Source organism: Diceros bicornis, chromosome 17 (genome assembly GCF_020826845.1).
Source record: "Diceros bicornis minor isolate mBicDic1 chromosome 17, mDicBic1.mat.cur, whole genome shotgun sequence".
Lineage (NCBI taxonomy): Eukaryota > Metazoa > Chordata > Mammalia > Perissodactyla > Rhinocerotidae > Diceros > Diceros bicornis.
This window is the reverse complement of record NC_080756.1, coordinates 61,801,833-61,820,332: the sequence shown is the minus strand read 5'-3', so window position 1 is coordinate 61,820,332 and position 18,500 is coordinate 61,801,833. Positions and strand designations below refer to the sequence as shown.

General features: G+C 40.2%; 1 protein-coding gene across 4 annotated transcripts in view; it reads right to left on the bottom strand.

The window, feature by feature from the left end:
* Nucleotides 1-13,974, bottom strand: part of BCL2L13 (BCL2 like 13) — a 93,779-nt gene extending 79,805 nt beyond the window's left edge. For 3 of the 4 annotated variants that reach the window (XM_058559157.1, XM_058559159.1, XM_058559158.1), the window contains exon 1: nucleotides 2,653-2,823. In XM_058559157.1, coding sequence (XP_058415140.1) covers nucleotides 2,653-2,773 — 121 coding nt within the window. In that variant the 5' untranslated portion in view covers nucleotides 2,774-2,823. Of the gene's footprint in view, nucleotides 1-2,652; nucleotides 2,824-13,905 lie in introns of those variants that run through there. The other variant, XM_058559155.1, reaches the window with a different exon arrangement.
* Between the last annotated feature and the right edge of the window lie 4,526 nt (nucleotides 13,975-18,500).

The window sequence follows — 18,500 nt, the reverse complement described above, 5'->3', positions numbered from 1 at the left end:
GGCTTTGGGGAGGAAAAAAGAAAAAAAATTCTTAAAAAATACCAAATCAAATTGGGTGTGAGAGAAACAACTGTAAAACATTGGGAGAAAAATCATAAAAATTTAGAATGTCTCTTCCATCAGATTGTTTTATAAGTGTCTTTATGTTGTTACTCCACTTTAAATAAACATAAATTGGAAACTATAGGTAATAGACATGGTTTACACTAAAAAGATAACATGGAATTCCAAACAGACCCATGTTCAAAAAAAAGCCTTGGCCCTACATCAAAATTGCTAAATAAATGTACATTTATTAACATTTTAAATTAAAATTTTTTATAATAACCTCTTTATTTACAATTCCCTCTTTTAATTGACTTTTTCAATTAAAGTCCTACTTCCAGTGTTAGTGACCTACGTAAACAGGCTTTTGTGGTAAACCAAAAATTTTATAGCAGTGCTATTGATTTAAAAAAAAAACTGGAAACACTTAGACATACAATAACGGAAGAGATAAGATATAGAAATATGTAAACATGTTTTAAGATAAAACTGAGTGAAAAAAATCACAAATAATTTATTACAACTATGTAAAAACTATGTGTATATTGATAAAGATTAGAAGACAACAGAAAGTAAAATAGTTGCTGTGTGAGTTTGGTGAAATAATAAATATTTGGTATTGCATTTTCTTTTATGCGTTTTTAAGGTCATTTTGACGTAATTTTGTTTAAATAGCAACCTGCCTTGGGGTACTTAAAATATGATTCAATATTTAAAAACAGGGGCCGGCCCGGTGGCGCAAGCGGTTAAGTGCGCGCGCTCCGCTGCGGCGGCCCGGGGTTCGCTGGTTCGGATCCCGGGCGCGCACCGACGCACTGCTTGGTAAGCCATGCTGTGGCGGCGTCCCATATAAAGTGGAGGAAGATGGGCACCGATGTTAGCCCAGGGCCGTCTTCCTCAGCAAAAAAGGAGGAGGATTGGCGGATGTTAGCTCAGGGCTGATCTCCTCACAAAAAAAAAAAAAAAAAAAAAAAAAAAAAAAAAAAAACAGAAAACACCCACTTGTTATATGTAATTATTTAAATTAGCATTGTTAAGATACCTTCTGTCATCCCTACTGTTAGAATGGCTACTGGATTCCATCATTTCTGAATTCTCTCAACACTACCCTTTCTTGAGCTAGAATGGCAGTAGATAAATAAGAATTACCTCTATGGCTGCAGGAGAAATTTATGGATGAGAATATTTAAGATGATGATGTTACATCTTTTTTGTGTGTTGCGTGAGGAAGATCAGCCCTGAGCTAACACCCATGCCAATCCTCCTCTTTTTGCTGAGGAAGACCAGCCCTGAGCTAACATCTATTGCCAATCTTCCTCCTTTTTTGTCCTTGTTTCTTCCCAAAGCCCCAGTAGATAGTTGTATGTCATAGTTGCACATTCTAGTTGCTGTATGTGGGACGCCGCCTCAGCATGGCCGGACAAGTGGTGCGTTGGTGCGCACCCAGGATCCAAACCCAGGCTGCCAGTAGCAGAGCGCACGCACTTAACTGCTAAGCCACGGGGCCAGCCCGATATTACATCTTAATGAAGAATTACATCTAATTCAGATTCCATAACTGTTTTAAGCTTCGTTTGGCAAACTATTTTAAGAAGGATATATACAACTTCACAATACAAAGAATTGTGCTAAAAACCCTCTAAGTCTATCAGATAGTCTGCCCTTATCTGTGGTTTTGCTTTCTGCAGTTTCAGTTACCTGAGGTCCGAAATATTAAATGAAAAATTCCAGAAATAAACAATCCCTAAGTTTTAAATTTTGTGCCATTCTGAATAGCATGAAGAAATATCATGCCATTCTGCTCCAACCTGCTGGCATGTGAATCATCCCTTTGTCCACTGTATCCCTGCTGTATATGCTACCCACTCGTTAGTCACTTAGTAGCCATCTCGGTTATCAGATCAACTGTCGTGGTATTGCAGGGCTTGTGTTCAAGTAACTCTTATTTCACTTAACGGCCCCAAAGCGCAAGAGTAGTGATGCTGGCAATTTATTACAGTATATTGTTATAGTTATTCTATTTTTTTTGTTAGTTATTGTTGTTAATCTCTTACTGTGCCTAATTTATAAATTAAACTTTATCATATGTATGTATGTATAGGAAAAAACATAGCATATACAGGGTTCAGTACTATCTGTGGTTTCAGGCATCCACTGGGCGTCTTGGAACATATTCCCCATGGATAAGGGGGGACTACTGTATATGAATCCATTGTTTAAATCTAATATCCTTGAGAAAAAGCAATTCAAAGAACTTAGCTGTACTAAAAATTTTTAAATAATTTTAAGTAATTCTAATCTATGTCTTATTAAGTATGAAATCTCTAAAAACAGATGGATTTCTGTTTATTTACATGTACTTAGTACATTTTTACATGTACCAATGGCAATCATTTAAAATATCAAGCTCTCAAAAAGCATTAAAAGTAATTGCTTCTGGGAATGGATCAGGGGATGGGAAGGGATGCGATGAAGGGTTATTCTTTAAAAGCTTATTGGTATTATTTGATCTTATAACCACAGATATAAATTACTTAGATACACATACTTTTATATATGAAGTAATTATTACTACTTAGTATAACCACCATAAGCCAAAAATAATACCTTGGGCTGAGGAAAGATGTTGCTCTTGCAGCTTGTCCTGAGAGAGGAGTCCCAAGTAGCAGAGAACAACATACTTTGTTTCATAGTGAAATCCTAGAGGCACAGTAGTAGAGGACGCCATTGAGTTGGCTTGCAGAGCTCCAAAAAGGTCTACTTACAGATGTGTAAAACCTAAAAACACAGAATTTTTTTTTCAGTTTAAAGTTTATTACATGCCAGTACATTTTCTCATTGACTCTAATTATTCAACTAAATACCAAAATAAATTTTTCTCAGACTTTTCTTCCCAGTAATCTTAAAAAAATGTAACTTTAATTTACTTATAAGTGGGAATTCATTCAGATTTCAGATCAAAAGTAAATTTCCCTTTCTAGCTCTCCCTCATTTCTCTATTTTTACCTATATGACAGAAACACTAGCTACACCCCCGCCCCAGTATTCCTCTTATTTCTTTCACTAATAAAGCCTCCTAAATTTTAGCTAGGTCCATGGCCACACAGCTACAGACTACATTTCCCAGTCTCCTTTGCAGCTTAATGTATCATAAGATTAGTCTGAGCCAAAGAAACATGAGCAGAAATTATATGTGTAATTTGGGGGTCTCTCATTAAATACTTCCTTTTTCCTCCTTTCTATGGTTTGAAATGTGAATATGGCAGACACCTAGCTTTGCCATGCAAACAAGGATGCCACTTTAGGGGATGGCAAAGCAACAAAACAGAAGGAACTTGTGTCCTTGAATGACCATGTGGAACAGAGCTGCCCTGCCAGCCTGGACCGCTCGCCTCTGGACTGTTACTTAAGCCACTTTATTCTGCATCTCTTCATTAGACATCCTAACCCGTACCCTAATCAATACTACTAGAACTCTCACTTCTTCACATGGACTTAGTAGCTGTTTTACCTATTATGTATCTTTTTTTTTTTAAGATCTACTTTCTTTAGTGACTTCCAAATATGCAATATAGTATTAACTATAGTCATCATGCTGTACATTACATCCCCATGACTAATTCATAACTGGAAATTTGTACCTTTTGACCTCCTACTATGTACCTCGATAGTTGTTTCAAACCAAAATGTCTTAAGCGGTTTCCAAATAACTTTGTTTTCTACTTAAAACAATAACACGAACTGCTTTAAGATCTCAGGAAAGGGCCAGCCCCATGGCTTAGCGGTTAAGTGCGTGTGCTCCGCTACTGGCGGCTCAGGTTCGGATCCCGGGTGTGCACCGACGCACCGCTTCTCTGGCCTTGCTGAGGCCGCGTCCCACATACAGCAACTAGAAGGATGTGCAACTATGACATACAACTATCTACTGGGGCTTTGGGGGAAAAATAAATAAATAAATAAATAACAACAACAACAAAAAAGATCTCAAGAAATATGCAGTGAAAGAAAAAGAAGTTTAGATAACTAATAATAGGAAAAAGAGACAGGCAATGTTGGGTAAATTTAAGATCTCTAATAAACAAACTAAGAGAAATGTCCTAGAATGATAAACAATGAAAAAAATACATGCAGGATTTGAAGTACAGAAAATAAAAGAGTGGCTATATAGAGAGATAAAAAGAAAGATAACGTGTAAATCTGTTTGAATGGTTAAATACTCTTTAAAAAACGTATTTAATTTTTTTAATTTTAATTTTTAAAAAATGCTACTTATATCAGTGTTTACTTAGGCCATCAAAAGAAATCTTGGTTCAACATTTAAAGTCCCTAGTGTTTCTATCTTCAGGGGGTAATGCCACCCAATTATATCAAAATATCCAGTAAATCAAACAATAGGCTTTGGATTATCCTGTTCAACTTCAAAAGTTCCCATAAACTCCAGACAGGTATTTCAAAATTATTAATACGTACTCCTAAGAAAGAGAAAAAGTGTTACGGCTGACATCACAGGAATAAAAGCCACATTCACTGTATTCTTACAGGGCGTTTTACTCTCAAAAAGTTCAAAATACTTGATCACACACTGTTACCATTTAATAGCGAGAAGATAGTATTTCAAACTTACAAATAAGAAAAGGGAAACCCACAGAGGTAAAATAAGTTTTCTGAGGCCTATCAGCCAGGTATTAGCTAACAGCAGTGCTATCATGTAATGTAATGAAATGGAAAACCTCATTTCCTATCTGTGGAACATCCCACACTGTGTCAATCTTAGCAGGAAACAGAAATCTCCCAGACCCCACTACAAAAGCTAAAATGGGCTAGACATTCTCTCTCCTGTTCCCTAGCACTGAGGGTACAGATATGCAATCTAGGTTCAGCCAAGTTAGAGGTTCCCTCCTAGGATTTGGAATCTAGAAATACTTTTTTTTTTTTTTTTGTGAGGGAGCTCAGCCCTGAGCTAACATCCGTGCTAATCCTCCTCTTTTTGCTGAGGAAGACCGGCTCTGAGCTAACATCTGTGCTAATCCTCCTCTTTTTGCTGAGGAAGACCGGCTCTGAGCTAACATCTATTGCCAAACCTCCTCCTTTTTTTCTTCCCCAAAGCCCCAGTAGACAGTTGGATGTCACAGTTGCACATCCTTCTAGTTGTTGTACGTGGGACGCGGCCTCAGCATGGCCGGAGAAGTGGTGCGTCTGTGCTCGCCGGGGATCCGAACCCAGGCCGCCAGCAGCGGAGCGCGCGCACTTAACCACTAAGCCACCAGGCCGGCCCTGGAAATACTTTTAAAGATAATTCTGGCGAAGGTGGCGGTATGAGTTCAGCAGAGGCAGTGGTATGGATCCAGTAGCAGTGTCCTAACTATGCTATTCCTGTGGACTGACCTTGGCTGAGTCTGCAGCAGTCTCTCTTGGTTCCTTCCTGTTTCCCAAGCCTGTTTTCCAGCTTTCCCATCCATTCTGGGAGCTACCTAACACCCTTTCCATAAGTTTCTTTTCTGCTTAAATAAGCAAAAAATCACTTTGTGTGGTTTGCAATCAAGACCTTACCAGAACCTAATTTTCTTAAAATTTCTACAGCAATTCTCCAACAATTATAACACACTACTTTCATGTGAAGATCACTAATTTATAGTTTAGAAAAAATCTTCTAATTCTGCAAAGTCTACCTATGGACGTAGTAATTACATCTTTTGAAATAGAAAATAATGCCTTCTAATAATTTTTTGTGTTCATTCAACACACATTTCTTAAAATACAAAGTACTCTATAGGCATTAGGCACAAAGACAAGATAAATCACCTGCCCTGAGGAATTTTCAACCAAGTAGAAGAAAACAAAAATATATAAACAAATAAGAACAGAACAACAAAGTTCTATGATACAAGTCAGTATCCATAGAGTGGGAGAGGGCAACTCAAAAGAGGACACAGGTAACTCTCCCTGGGTAAGGGGAAAAGGAAGTGGAAATCACGAAAGGCTTTCTAAAGTAAAATCTGAGCCAATCTTGGAACATGAATAGGTATTCACTAATTGAACCAGCTGGGGGATGGACAGGAATGAATTTTAGACATACATAAGACAAGGAAAAGGCACTGAAGTGCTCTGAAACAGCACAAAACAACACCAAAATTAAGGAATTTGACATGGCTAAATCATAAGATCGAAAAGGGATGGGGCTCAACAGTTAGCAGTAGTCAGCATTTGGTGTGCCACGTATGCTACGGCATGCTAGGAAGCTTGGGTGTTATCCTACAAGCCAGGAATTATTTTAACCAGGTCCATGAATGAACCCCTTAAAACTGTATGCAAATTGTGTGTCTGAGAATTTCTTCTGGAGAGAAAAATCACTCCATTTCTTTCATTAGATTCTCAAATTAGATCATGATGCAAAACAGGCTAAAAATTACTACAGAACACCATTAGCAATCATTAAAGGGTTTTAAGCAAGAGAAGCATATTAACAGCTGACTATATTTTGGAAAAATCATCCTGGAGGCAGCGTGGAAGAGAGAATGCAGACTGGAGGCAAAGACACAGGTTAGGGGAGTATTGGAGAAATCTACACAAGAAATGTATGAAGGCATGAACTGGGGCAGGAACACTGGAAAGGGGGAGGGGATGGTGGATCGGAAAATATTAAGAGTTCAAACATTTGTTAACTAACTCAATTAGAAAGTAATCCAGGCAGCTATATGGAAAGTAGTGTTATTCCTATCTCTCAATCAGATAATATAAGAAGAGTTGGTTTACGGGAGAAGGATAACAAGTTCACTTTGGGGCATACTGAATTTTAAATACCTATGGGATATCCAGGTGGAAATGTACAACAAATAGACATACAGGTCTTAAACTCAGAAAGAAATCTGGACCAGCCCAGTGGCTTAGCGGTTAGGTGCTCACGCTCCGCTACTGGCGGCCTGGGTTCGGATCCCGGGCGCACACCGACGCACCGCTTCTCCAGCCATGCTGAGGCGGCGTCCCACATACAGCAACTAGAAGGATGTGCAACTATCACATACAACTATCTCCTGGAGCTTTGGGGGGGGGGAAGGAGGAGGATTGGCCATAGATGTTAGCTCAGAGCCGGTCTTCCTCAGCAAAAAGAGGAGGATTAGCTTGGATGTTAGCTCAGGGCTGATCTTCTTCAAAGAAAAAAAAAAAGAAAGAAGTCTGGACTGGAGATACAAAACTGTACTCTGCACAGATGCAAGTCAATAAAATTACCTAGAGAGTGAATGGAGAGCAGCGATTTCCAATGGGAAGGGAGTGTCAAAATTTCAGGGAGGAGGGAGAAAGGGTAATATAATTTGAAAAAGCATATTCAATATACAGTTTCATATGTGGAGAAGGAAACATTGCCTATTGTTTTCAGATTACAAAGTACAGAAAATAAAGCTCAGTAAATCTTCAATTTTCTTTGTATCAATGACTTTCAGTGAGGGGATGGGAGGGAGGAATAATGCACACTCCCACCTCAAGGACTACCACCAGAACAGGAGCCAGAGAAATTTTTATTTATCAAAAGGAGACATTGTTTTAAAAAAATATGTTGAGAAATACTGGTTTAATCTGAAAAAGAAACACAATTAGAATTCAGGGCACAACTAAAATTTCAGGGGTGGCTGAAAGATGAGAAGTTGGCAGAGACCTTTAAGTCTGGATTGGAACACTCAGAAAGGCAGGAAGAAAACCAGCAAAGAGTGCATTCACAGAAGTCAGGGGAGACACTACAATAAGAAGGTAGTGAACAAATTCATCAAATGTAACAAGACATCAAAAAGAATGAAAACGTCAGGATAATGATCCCTGACAGGACAGTTTTGTTTGACTGGCAGGTGCAATGGTAGAAGGCAGGGAGCTGAAGAGTGAATGGGAAGTGAATAAGTAGAGAAAGTGAGTTTTAGTCTACTGTTTCAAAGAAAGAACGTGGTTTGAAGGGAAGAAAAGAATGGAGGCCAGAGAGAGACAAAAGTTTGAGAGTTCGTTTGCTTTGTTTTGTTTTTATACACAATGAAAGAGACTTAAGCATGTTTACATTCAGTGGAGAAGGAGTCAATGAGATATAAATAAATATAGAAAGCAAGGAACAGATTATGAAGTACAGTTCCAAAAGAGAGGGGGAGGGAGAACAGAGCAAATCAGTAACAAAATTTAAGCTTTAAAAAGTCTGAGAGAGAGCCAGCCCTGATGGCCTAGTGCTTAAAGTTCAGCACACTCCAGCCCAGGTTCGGTTTCGCTGACAAACCGCACTGCTCGGCTGTCAGTGGCCATGCTCTGGCGGCTGCTCACACAGACCTAGCAGGACCTACAACTAGAATATACAACTATGTATGAGGGCTTTGGGGCGAAAAAAAAAAAAAAGAGGAAGATTGGCAACAGATGTTAGCTCAGGGCCAAGCTTTAAAAAAAAAAAAAAAGTCTTAGAATTCTTTGGTAACAGGAATAAAGAAGTACTCATATTTTGAATAATGCTTTAAATAAAAAATTGATGTTCTAGAATTTGTTACATTCAAATTTCTTGTATTTATCAAAAATCCATATCAGGGGCCAGCCCCGTGGCACACTGGTTAAGTCCAGTGCGCTCCGCTTCGGTGGCCCAGGTTTGCGGGTTCAGATCCCCAGCACGGACCTACACCACTTGTCAGCCATGCTGTGGCAGCAACCCACATACAAAACAGAGGAAGACTGGCACAGATGTTAGTCAGGGCTAATCTTCCTCAAGCAAAAAAAAGGGGAAGCTTGGCAACAGATGTTAGCTCAGAGCGAATCTTCCTCACGAAAAAAAAAAATCTAGATCACTGAAGACACTTTTAGTCATTCTCCAACGCAGATGTCACAGACAAAGCATAGTTCAGAGTTTCCAAATCTGATTTTTAGCCCAGTGCTCTTCAAATTTTCTTACAAATCTCTGTTGCCTAACCATAAATGCACTCTTAATCATGGATTTCATCATTTTCCATCTTTCACACTCACCATCCTATCTGCAATAAAGTCCTCAGCTCTAGTATACATGTTAGTACCCAGACATCTGCATATTTGGTGAATAATTATATTCAGTCTTTTCTCAATGATTCACACTACTGGAGAAAAGGAGAATACAAACCTCAATCATTTAAGTCTAGTATTTGGTTTTTAGGCTTTAAATGTGAACTTGACATTCTAGTTATAAACATACTAGACCTACAGTATAAAATATCCATCCAACTTCTAATTTAGCTTAAGCTTCTAGTGTATAGCAATGAAGCAGCTCATTCAGGCCTGTATTTATATATCTAGTGCATTTGTATTAAATTACAGAACATAGGCATTGAGAAAATGCCAAATGTAAACTCCAGAGCACTACTACAGGGTCATGGACTCTAAGGTATTCTGGAAGAGAAGGCATCCACTTCCTTTGCAACACTCAGTGGTGACCAATCAGCATGCTGCACAACAGGCTGCAGCATTTCTAACAAACATCACAAATAATTTACATCTCCATGAGCTCTCTATTTCTGACGCACTTTCCCATGTGTTGTCACAGCAATCCTCTATGCTAGAAGGAAAAGGTAATAGTCTCAATTTTATTGATGGAGAAACAAGAATAGATAATTTATTGGCCCCAAATCATTCAGCAAACAGTGCAACCACCTGGTTAGGTACATCCTCTTCAGCTCGAACTCTTCCCCCTTACCTGCATTCATTCAACATATATTTACTGCATGCCAGGCAACGTGCTGGGTGAGAGGAAGGCAGAGGTGAAAACACTAACACTAATAATAGGAGGAAGAAACGGCAGAAAAACAAGCTGGTCTTTGAAATTTCAGACACCCAGAGTACTGAAAGAAGCAAATTTGTCAATTTTGAGAATGGGGCATGGAAAAAAAAACGGAAAAAGACAGATTGGATGAAAGATAAGTATGATCTGAGACCACCACCCAGAGCTTTCCTGGAAGCAGGGACAATGCTCAGGTCCACCCCACTACTGTGTTACCAACACAGTAGTGTTGGTAACATTTCATATGCAAGACATATCAAGCTTCTTTTTAAATGATGAGAAGGACGTAGTTACTTTTACTCTTTAAATTTTATCTAGTAGACCTTTTAGAATTCAAATTAGATGTAAGTGTTCTTGGTATCAAGAAGTGATTAAATACAAGAATGATCTTAAACATAAAAACTCCTGTCTTCTGCACAATTCTGACAAGCTATTGAACATATCTGTGTTACCCTGCTGTTTCTGTCTCTGCGTGACACCTTTAGTTCTTTCCTCTATTAAGTTACAAGTAGTTGTCAGCCAGATGGACAGACTGAGAAAGCTTAGGGTAACTTAATCCTGTGTTTATACATTCATTTAGTGGCATCTCCAAAACCAGTCACAAATAAAACATCCACAATCCTTCAATAACAAATGTAATATCCACAATCTTACAATAATGGTTTGCTTTCTTTTTTTAACCAGATTTCCACTATGAGTACCAGTGCAAATCCCAGGATACTAGCGCGGATAGTACTGCAGGAATTAACTACATTTTATGAACTACAACCAGAAGTATGTAGCAACTATTAAATTCTACTTTAAATTCTTATGAAAAGCAAATCTGCAGCAATATGATTTTGTTGTAGTTGTTTCCCAAACTTGCCTGATCATAATTACCTTGAATGCTTGTTAAAAATAGAAATTTCTGGGCCAGCCCCAGTGACCTAGTGGTAAAGTTCGGCATGCTCCACTTTGGGCATCCCGAGTTCGGTTCCCAGGCCCAGACCTACCCCACTCGTCTCTCAGTGGCCATGCTGTGGTGGCAGCTCACATACAAAAAGAGGAAGACTGGCACCAGATGTTAGCTCAAGGCAAACCTTCCTCAGCAAAAAAAATTTCTAGCACCCACCTCAGACATACTAATTTAGAATATCATATCTATATTGTATTCCTTAACCCCATAGAACCATAACAGAAACATAATTTAACATGTTTTAATTAAATTATTTCAGGAAGCTCTTTGTTTTTAGACCATTTCTTTCCACTAAAATAAAATTCTAATGTAGTAAGATTTGTTAAATACTCCAGTAATATGGTGTAGAACAGATCTATAATCCTAGTTTAAAAGAGAAAAATAAAAATCCACAGATAACTCAGTCACAAATCAAAACTCTGGAATTTTAAACATTAGCAAAGTTTTTTGGTTACCAGATCTCTAGTCTCAAGACTCCCTGGTGGTTTGGGCAGGTAATTTTTCTAAAGGTCCACAAATTAACATGAAGTCTCAATAACTGTATTTTTTAATCCATGCTTTCTTAGCTCCTATAGAATTCCAGGACTTTCTCCAAAATGAAAGAAGTAAAATTAAATAATCCTAACAAAAATTGTGAAATTGAAAAAATTCACCCCATCCAGCTGAGAAATGCAACTGAGCAAGGCGTCATTTTTAAAACTCAGCAGACACTAAGTATTCTAGTGTAGACTATCCCTTTCCAACTGAAACATACCTAACTGAAACATTCTAGTTTGATCTTGTGTTAACAGCTGCCCAAAACTGTTTTCACTCAGCACGTGGCACTCAAAGATAATGTACTTACAGAGGAATGCCTCCCTCTCACTCTCTCCCCACAAACACATAAACAGAGTCTGATTTTCACAATAAGTTAATTAGGCTTCCCATAAACATGTAGATAGCTCATGTAAAAGGGAGATATAAAATGCAGTTACTCTGTTCCACTTCTAGAGATATGCCAGAGAGAAATGAAAGCACACATCTACACAAAAACTGGCACATGAATGGTCACAGAAGCATTATATATAACAACCAAATAGTGGAAGTAACTGCCCATCAATTAATGCAGAAAATGTAGTATATCCACAATGGAATAGTATGTGGCCATAAAAAGGAATGATATACTGATACATGCTACATGTATGAACCCTGAAAACATTATGCCAAGTAAAAGAAGCCAGTCACAAAAAACCACATATTATATAATTCCACTTATATGAAATGTCCAGAATTGGCTACTCTATAGAGACAGAAAGTGAAACAGTGGTTGCCTAGGTAGGAGAGATGGAGGAGAGTGGGAATAAAGAATGACTGCTAATGGGTACAGGTTTCTTTTTGGGGTGATAAAAGTTGTGATGATGGTTGCACACTCTGTGAATACACTAAAAACCACTGAATTTTGCAATTGGTGAGTTGTATGGTATTAATTATATCTCAATAAAGCTATTAAAAAATCAGCTACTCTGAAAACAGCCCCCTTCTTTCAACTCTGTAATATATGTTAAGAACTCCTGGTGACCATTTATTTGGAATAAGACATGAATCAAAATCATGTTTGAAAAACAATAAAAAGCAGGATGACAGTACCAAGTGATTGTTTAAAATTTCTGTATGTCTAAGATATTTCATAACAGAAATATATTTTTAAAACAATGATTATTATTGTTGCAAATCACTTGTCCCAAAAGCTTATAAGATATACAGGAGTATATATCTTAGGTATAAGATATTTAGTAAATACTGATTAACTATTGTGCTAGTGAGCACATCTTTTCTTTACAAAACTGGTGGGACTCAACCTTACATATCCTTCAACTGAATTCAACTATTGGGGTACAGTCCTCCATAAAAAAAAACGAATCATTTGGAAAAAAATACCGAAAATAGCATTTGACCAAAGTAAAAGGATTTTCAAAATCCTTCGTGGCCTATCATCAAATAAAGAATATTTCATAATGGTTTAAATATTTTCATTTTCCAGGTGCAAATGTGCAGTGTACATTTATCCAACTGTGTACATGAGGTATAAACAGTTCACTACCTACACAAACATTTGCTTGATTTTCTGGAAGATAAAAAAAAAGAAGGTACTAGAAGGGTGTGGCAACTCATCCAAGGTCACACAACAAGTCAGGGCAGAGATCAAAATTCTGGTTCACACCAAACCTCCAGGGGAAATCTTACTGACAATTTCGCAAAAAGACTTGTTTGTTTTGCTTTACATCATAAAGAAAAGGGGCGGGGGGCACTCTGACTTTAGTTTAAAACTCCTAAAAAGAGACTCAGGTGGCTATTCTGGATAAACAAACACTAGCGCCGGGAGTGGTTAAGAACTAAACAAAGCTATCAGTCAGGAGCCTGTGAACAGGCCACATCTGTCCGATTTTCAACCTAGGTTAAAGCCTTAACTCACAAAGTCTGGGAGTTTTCCTTCATAGTCGGTTATGAAGGAAAGACACTTGGCACCTCCTTGGAATGCTAAGAGGATAAGAGTCAAAAGAGGAAACGACTTAGTGTGAACCGTAGTGCCTCCAAGGGTAAGAAGGCAGGTTTTTCCAGGGAAAAAAATAATAATAATAATGGGTATCAGAACAGCAGTGAATAAAGAATAAAAAATTTCTAACACTGTGAGAAGAAACGACTAGGACTGGCAGAGCTCATCTACAATCACTCTAAACGAATCACAAGAAAACCTTTTCCTCGATCAAAAAGAAGTCCACGTTCCCCCACCTTGTCCTAAAAATGGACGGGGTGTTCACGTGAAGGTATCTGGGCGGAAGAACAGGGGTGCAGGGCAAGGGCCCAGCCGCTACTCCTCTGGCAGCTCCCTCGGGAAGCCCGCTCAGCAACCCCCCGCGAGGGGACCACCCGAGACAGGTCCGGTGATGAAAGGACCCCGTAAGCTTCGAGAACCCTCGGGCGGAGGAGCGCGGGTACACATACACTCTCACTCGCTCACAGTCACACACTCACTCACGCGTCGTCGGAACCCCCTGGGAGCTGGTGGTTCTGCACAGACTCTGGACACCGTCCTACCCAGTGAAAATGGCCTGAGGAGCTGGGTGAGGAACCCAGCTCTTACTGCCCGGAACCCCGCTCCCCTCACCTGGCCCTGGCCCCTGCCCCAGAAGAGATGAAAGACGCGGCGGCGGCAGTTGTTTCCGACAGGGTCCCCCAGCGGCAGTCGCTGCTCCGACCCGCGGCCCTAATCTACCGCCGCCGCCATGTTGGAGGGTGAGGTCACCCCCGGCGTGCTTCCGTCACCGCCGGCGTCCGGGGGCGCCGAGGAGCGCCGGAAGGGGGCGGCTCTGTTCTCCCGAGCGGAAGCATGAGCCATAGAGGCCTGGAGGGCTCTTCGCGCAGACTTGACCCGGAAGAGCGGATCTCTCCTGGCCCGCTCTTCCCGGGAGTCGCTCAAGTCTGTGGTGCCTGCGGTGGCGGAGTCCTTTGGCGGTTGGAGAAAGGGAGGTGGGATGGTGATCTGCGAGTCGTTGTGCGGGGAGAGAGGCTGGCCGTTCCCGCGGGAAGGAGCGCTGTTACATCCACAGAACACGTTCTGTGGCTGTATTGAGTAGACCAGTATTGAGCTTAAGTGTGCGCAAGGAAGCGGTTAGATAAGTGTCAGGAGTCCCGAGAGCTGCCGAGTTCGCAGCCACTTGTGGGGAAGATGGTCCTTGGAAATTGGGAAGGATTTCCGGGGGGGGGGGGGTTAGAGAGGTCCTTCCTGGTGGAGGGCCCTGCACTATGGCGGTAAAGGGGCTCTTCAGTCGTAGCGTTTTGTTCACAGCACTTAGCACAGTGCCTGGATGAGAATGTGTGTCCGTGGATGTTTGTTCACGTGAACCCAAGCGTTCTTCGGGGGAGTCACTGAAGGTACCTAGTCCAGAGGGTACAGTATCTAAACCATGCTTTAGGAGGATCAAATCTCCCTTCCAACATGAGATAAATTGGAAGAAGGAGAGCGTTGAAGATGAGGAGTTAGAAGGCTGTTGCTAAGGAGCCAGGTCAGAAGTGATAAAAGCCTGATGAGGAGTGACTGCTGGTGGGTACAGGGTTTCTTTTGGGGGTGATGAAAACGTTCTCAAATGGATTGTGGTGACGGTTAGCACAACTCTATTAATATACTTGAAACCATTTAATTGTACACTTTAAATAGTTGAATGGTGTGGTATGTAAGTTATATCTCAATGAAACTGAAAAAAGAAGTGATAAAAACATGAACCTGATATAAGGTTGGGTGGTGGAATGGAAAAGAAGATTGGAGCTGGTGTCATAAGAGGCTTTAAGCTTCAGTGACTGAGAAAACGGTCTTGCCATTATTAGAGAAATAGGACAAAGATTTGCCAAGAAAAGGCTTAGTGAGCTAACAAACTCCCTAATAGTACCTAATAACCAGTCCATAATTAAATTTCCCCAATTGTCCAAGTAATGGCTTTTATAGTTTTTTTAAAAAATCAGGATCATGCAATACATTCGGTTGCTACCTCTTTTATTAGTCTCCTACTCTTATTTTTAATAACCTTTGGGCCGGCCCGTGGCTTAGCGGTTAAGTGTGCGCGCTCCGCTACTGGCGGCCAGGGTTTGGATCCCGGGCGCACACCAACGCACGCACTGCTTCTCCAGCCATGCTGAGGCCGCATCCTACATACGGCAACTAGAAGGATGTGCAGCTATGACATACAACTATCTACTGGAGCTTTGGGGGAAAAATAAAAATAATCTTGACTTTTTGAAGTATATTCATACAATGGAAATTACTCAGTAATAAAACAAAAATGAACCATTGATAAATGTTTGCTTTTTTTCCCTTTTTTATTTTATTTTTCAAATGTATGCCATAAGGATAGCATATAGGTCAATGGAACAGAATAGAAAGTCCAGAATGGTCAATTGATTTTCGACAGAGGTGTCAAGGCTATTCAATGGGGAAAGGGATAGTCAAGTGGTGTAAAATGCTATAGTCTTGTTACAGAAATTACTTGACTTTAATCACAGCAGTTTGTGCGTTTTTTGGTTTTTTTGACCGATCTTATGAGTGATGCAGAGTTTTAGCTTGCAGCTTGATGTGGTTATAAAATCTAAACTCTAGACTGTACTCATTCATTCTCATTCATCAATTATTTATTGAACACCTACTATCTACCATGCAGTGTGCTGGGTGCTGGCAAAAACAATGGTGAGTAGGTCAGACATCGTCCCTGTTGTGAAGCTGACATTTTCATTGGAAAGCCAGACAAAAGCCTAGAAATGAAAAGAGAAAAAAATTTAAAATTGTGGTATGTCCTGAAGTAAACAAACCAGGGGCTGGAATAGAAAATAAGGTAAAAGGGTGTTCATGAAGAGCTCTCTTGGAGGAGATATTTTAACTTGAGACCTAAAGAATGAAGAACAAGCTAAAGGGTAGGTGGAGGAAAAGAACTTCTCTGGCAAAAAAACTTGGTGTTCTCCAGGAACTGAAAAGATACCAGTAAAGCTTTGAGGTGGGGAGCCAAGGGAAGAGGAGTGATGGGGTCAGACAAGCAGGGGCCACGTCCAGCAGCGCTCAGACCCGGTGGAAGGTGTTCAGAAGGGGATAGAAGGCACGAGAGGATTATAAATTGGGAAGTGACTAGATGCCATCAAGGCTTTAAATCACTCTTGCTGCTGTGTGGAAGATGGGTTGGAAAGGGGCAAAAAGTGCAGGCACTAGAGTTTCACTACTTTCTGTTACCATTTGTTTTTTCTTTTTTTTTAAAGATTTTATTTATTTATTTTTCCCCCCCAAAGCCCCAGTAGATAGTTTTATGTCATAGCTGCACATTCTTCTAGTTGCTGTATGTGGGACGCGGCCTCAGCATGGCCGGAGAAGCCGTGCACGCCCGGGATCTGAACCCGGGCCGCCAGCATCAGAGGGCGCGCACTTAACCGCTAAGCCACAGGGCCGGCCCATGTTTTCTCTTTTTAAAATTAAATTCTCAACATTCAAAGACAGATTATTTACACTTACCTCCAGTCTCTCTTTTTGTGTACCCCCCAGCAAAAAACTCAAGAGTTAGATTATCTATTCTGCTGACTCAATGGCTAATTAAACTGCAGACTGAAGCCTCAGCTTTGGAGCAGGTGAGACAGTGAGCATACAGACCATCTCTTTGTGACTAACCTGGCAGGAATCTAGGTCAGTGATTTTGGTGAAGCCATAAGTAAATAGGCTTATCTAGGCGTGGGATTTTTGGAGTTTATCTGAAAAGCTGTTTTTTTTTTTTTTTTCTTTTTTTTTGTGAGGAAGATCAGCCCTGAGCTAACATCCGTGCTAATCCTCCTCTTTTTGCTGAGGAAGACTGGCTCTGAGCTAACATCTATTGCCAATCCTCCTCCTTTTTTTTTTCCCCAAAGCCCCAGTAGATAGTTGTATGTCATAGTTGCACATCCTTCTAGTTGCTGTATGTGGGACGTGGCCTCAGCATGGCTGGAGAAGCGGTGCGTTGGTGCGCGCCTGGGATCCGAACCCCGGGCCGCCATTAGCAGAGTGTGCGCACTTAACCACTAAGCCATGGGGCCGGCCCTGAAAAGCTGTTTTAATAAAGCTTCTTCACAAGACCTAGCTAGTATAGGAGGAAATTGGATTTGGAAAACTACCAACTAGTTAATGTTTGCGTGTACTTATAATAACTTTTTCACTCCAGAGACTGTCTCTGTGAAGCTTACCACATTCCTATCAGACAGGACCTGGCCTGTTCCCTGATGAATCAACAAAATACTGCAGAAACTAGTTGTAAAGAGCATGAACACGGGGGAGGAGAGAGGTGCACAAAAGGGGATGTGAACTATATCTGTAACACTATTTCTTTTATTTTAAAAATGAAGTCTTAAGGTAAATGTGACAAGTGTTAATTGTGATTTATGGGTAGTGGTACATGGTGCATGAATGTTTGAATTATTCTTTGTACTTTTTTAAATTTTTTAATGTCTCAAAATAATAATAAATAAATCATAAAGATCAGCACACTGCTTTCCAAAAAACAAAAGCACGTTGATCTGGACAGGACTACATCTATTCCAAACATTAATTCATAAACTATTGGACATGGGGCATTGGATTACCAGTCCCACTCCCCAACTCCTGTTATTTGCAGAACATTGTAAAAATAAATGGGAGGAGGGATTGTAATCCAGAGAAGTGAATACCACCGTATCCTAACCTAGGGATGCTAGAGGGTGGCGTAATCCTAGAAATCTGTCTTCTGGGATGGTGAAGAATGAAGTTACTAATGCAAAAACAAGAGAGAAACAAGCCTATCATCTGGTTTAGCCCAGTTGATTAGAATACTGATCAAGTTCAAGTCAACCTCGTTGTCCTTTGTCCTATTAGTTTTATTGTCTTGTGGCTGAATCCTTCCCTTATCCAACGTTACCAGTTTTCTCAAATATGTGTACCAATCTGTCGTACACTACAAAGAGTAGTATACACTAGTACAGCTGGAAAACAATTTGGCAGCCCTAAAAATGTGGCACCGTTCCCATGAAAAGAACAAAGTGACATGTGCTTTCTGATGTGAGGCACTGAGGACACAGTGTCACTCATGTAGCACTCCTCCCATAACGCATAACCGGAGTCTAACTATGAGGAAACTATCAAACAAAACCAAATGGAGAGACTTTCTACAACTGGCCTCTTCAAATGTCTGGTACTCTTCAAAAACATAACTATCAGGAAAGACGAAG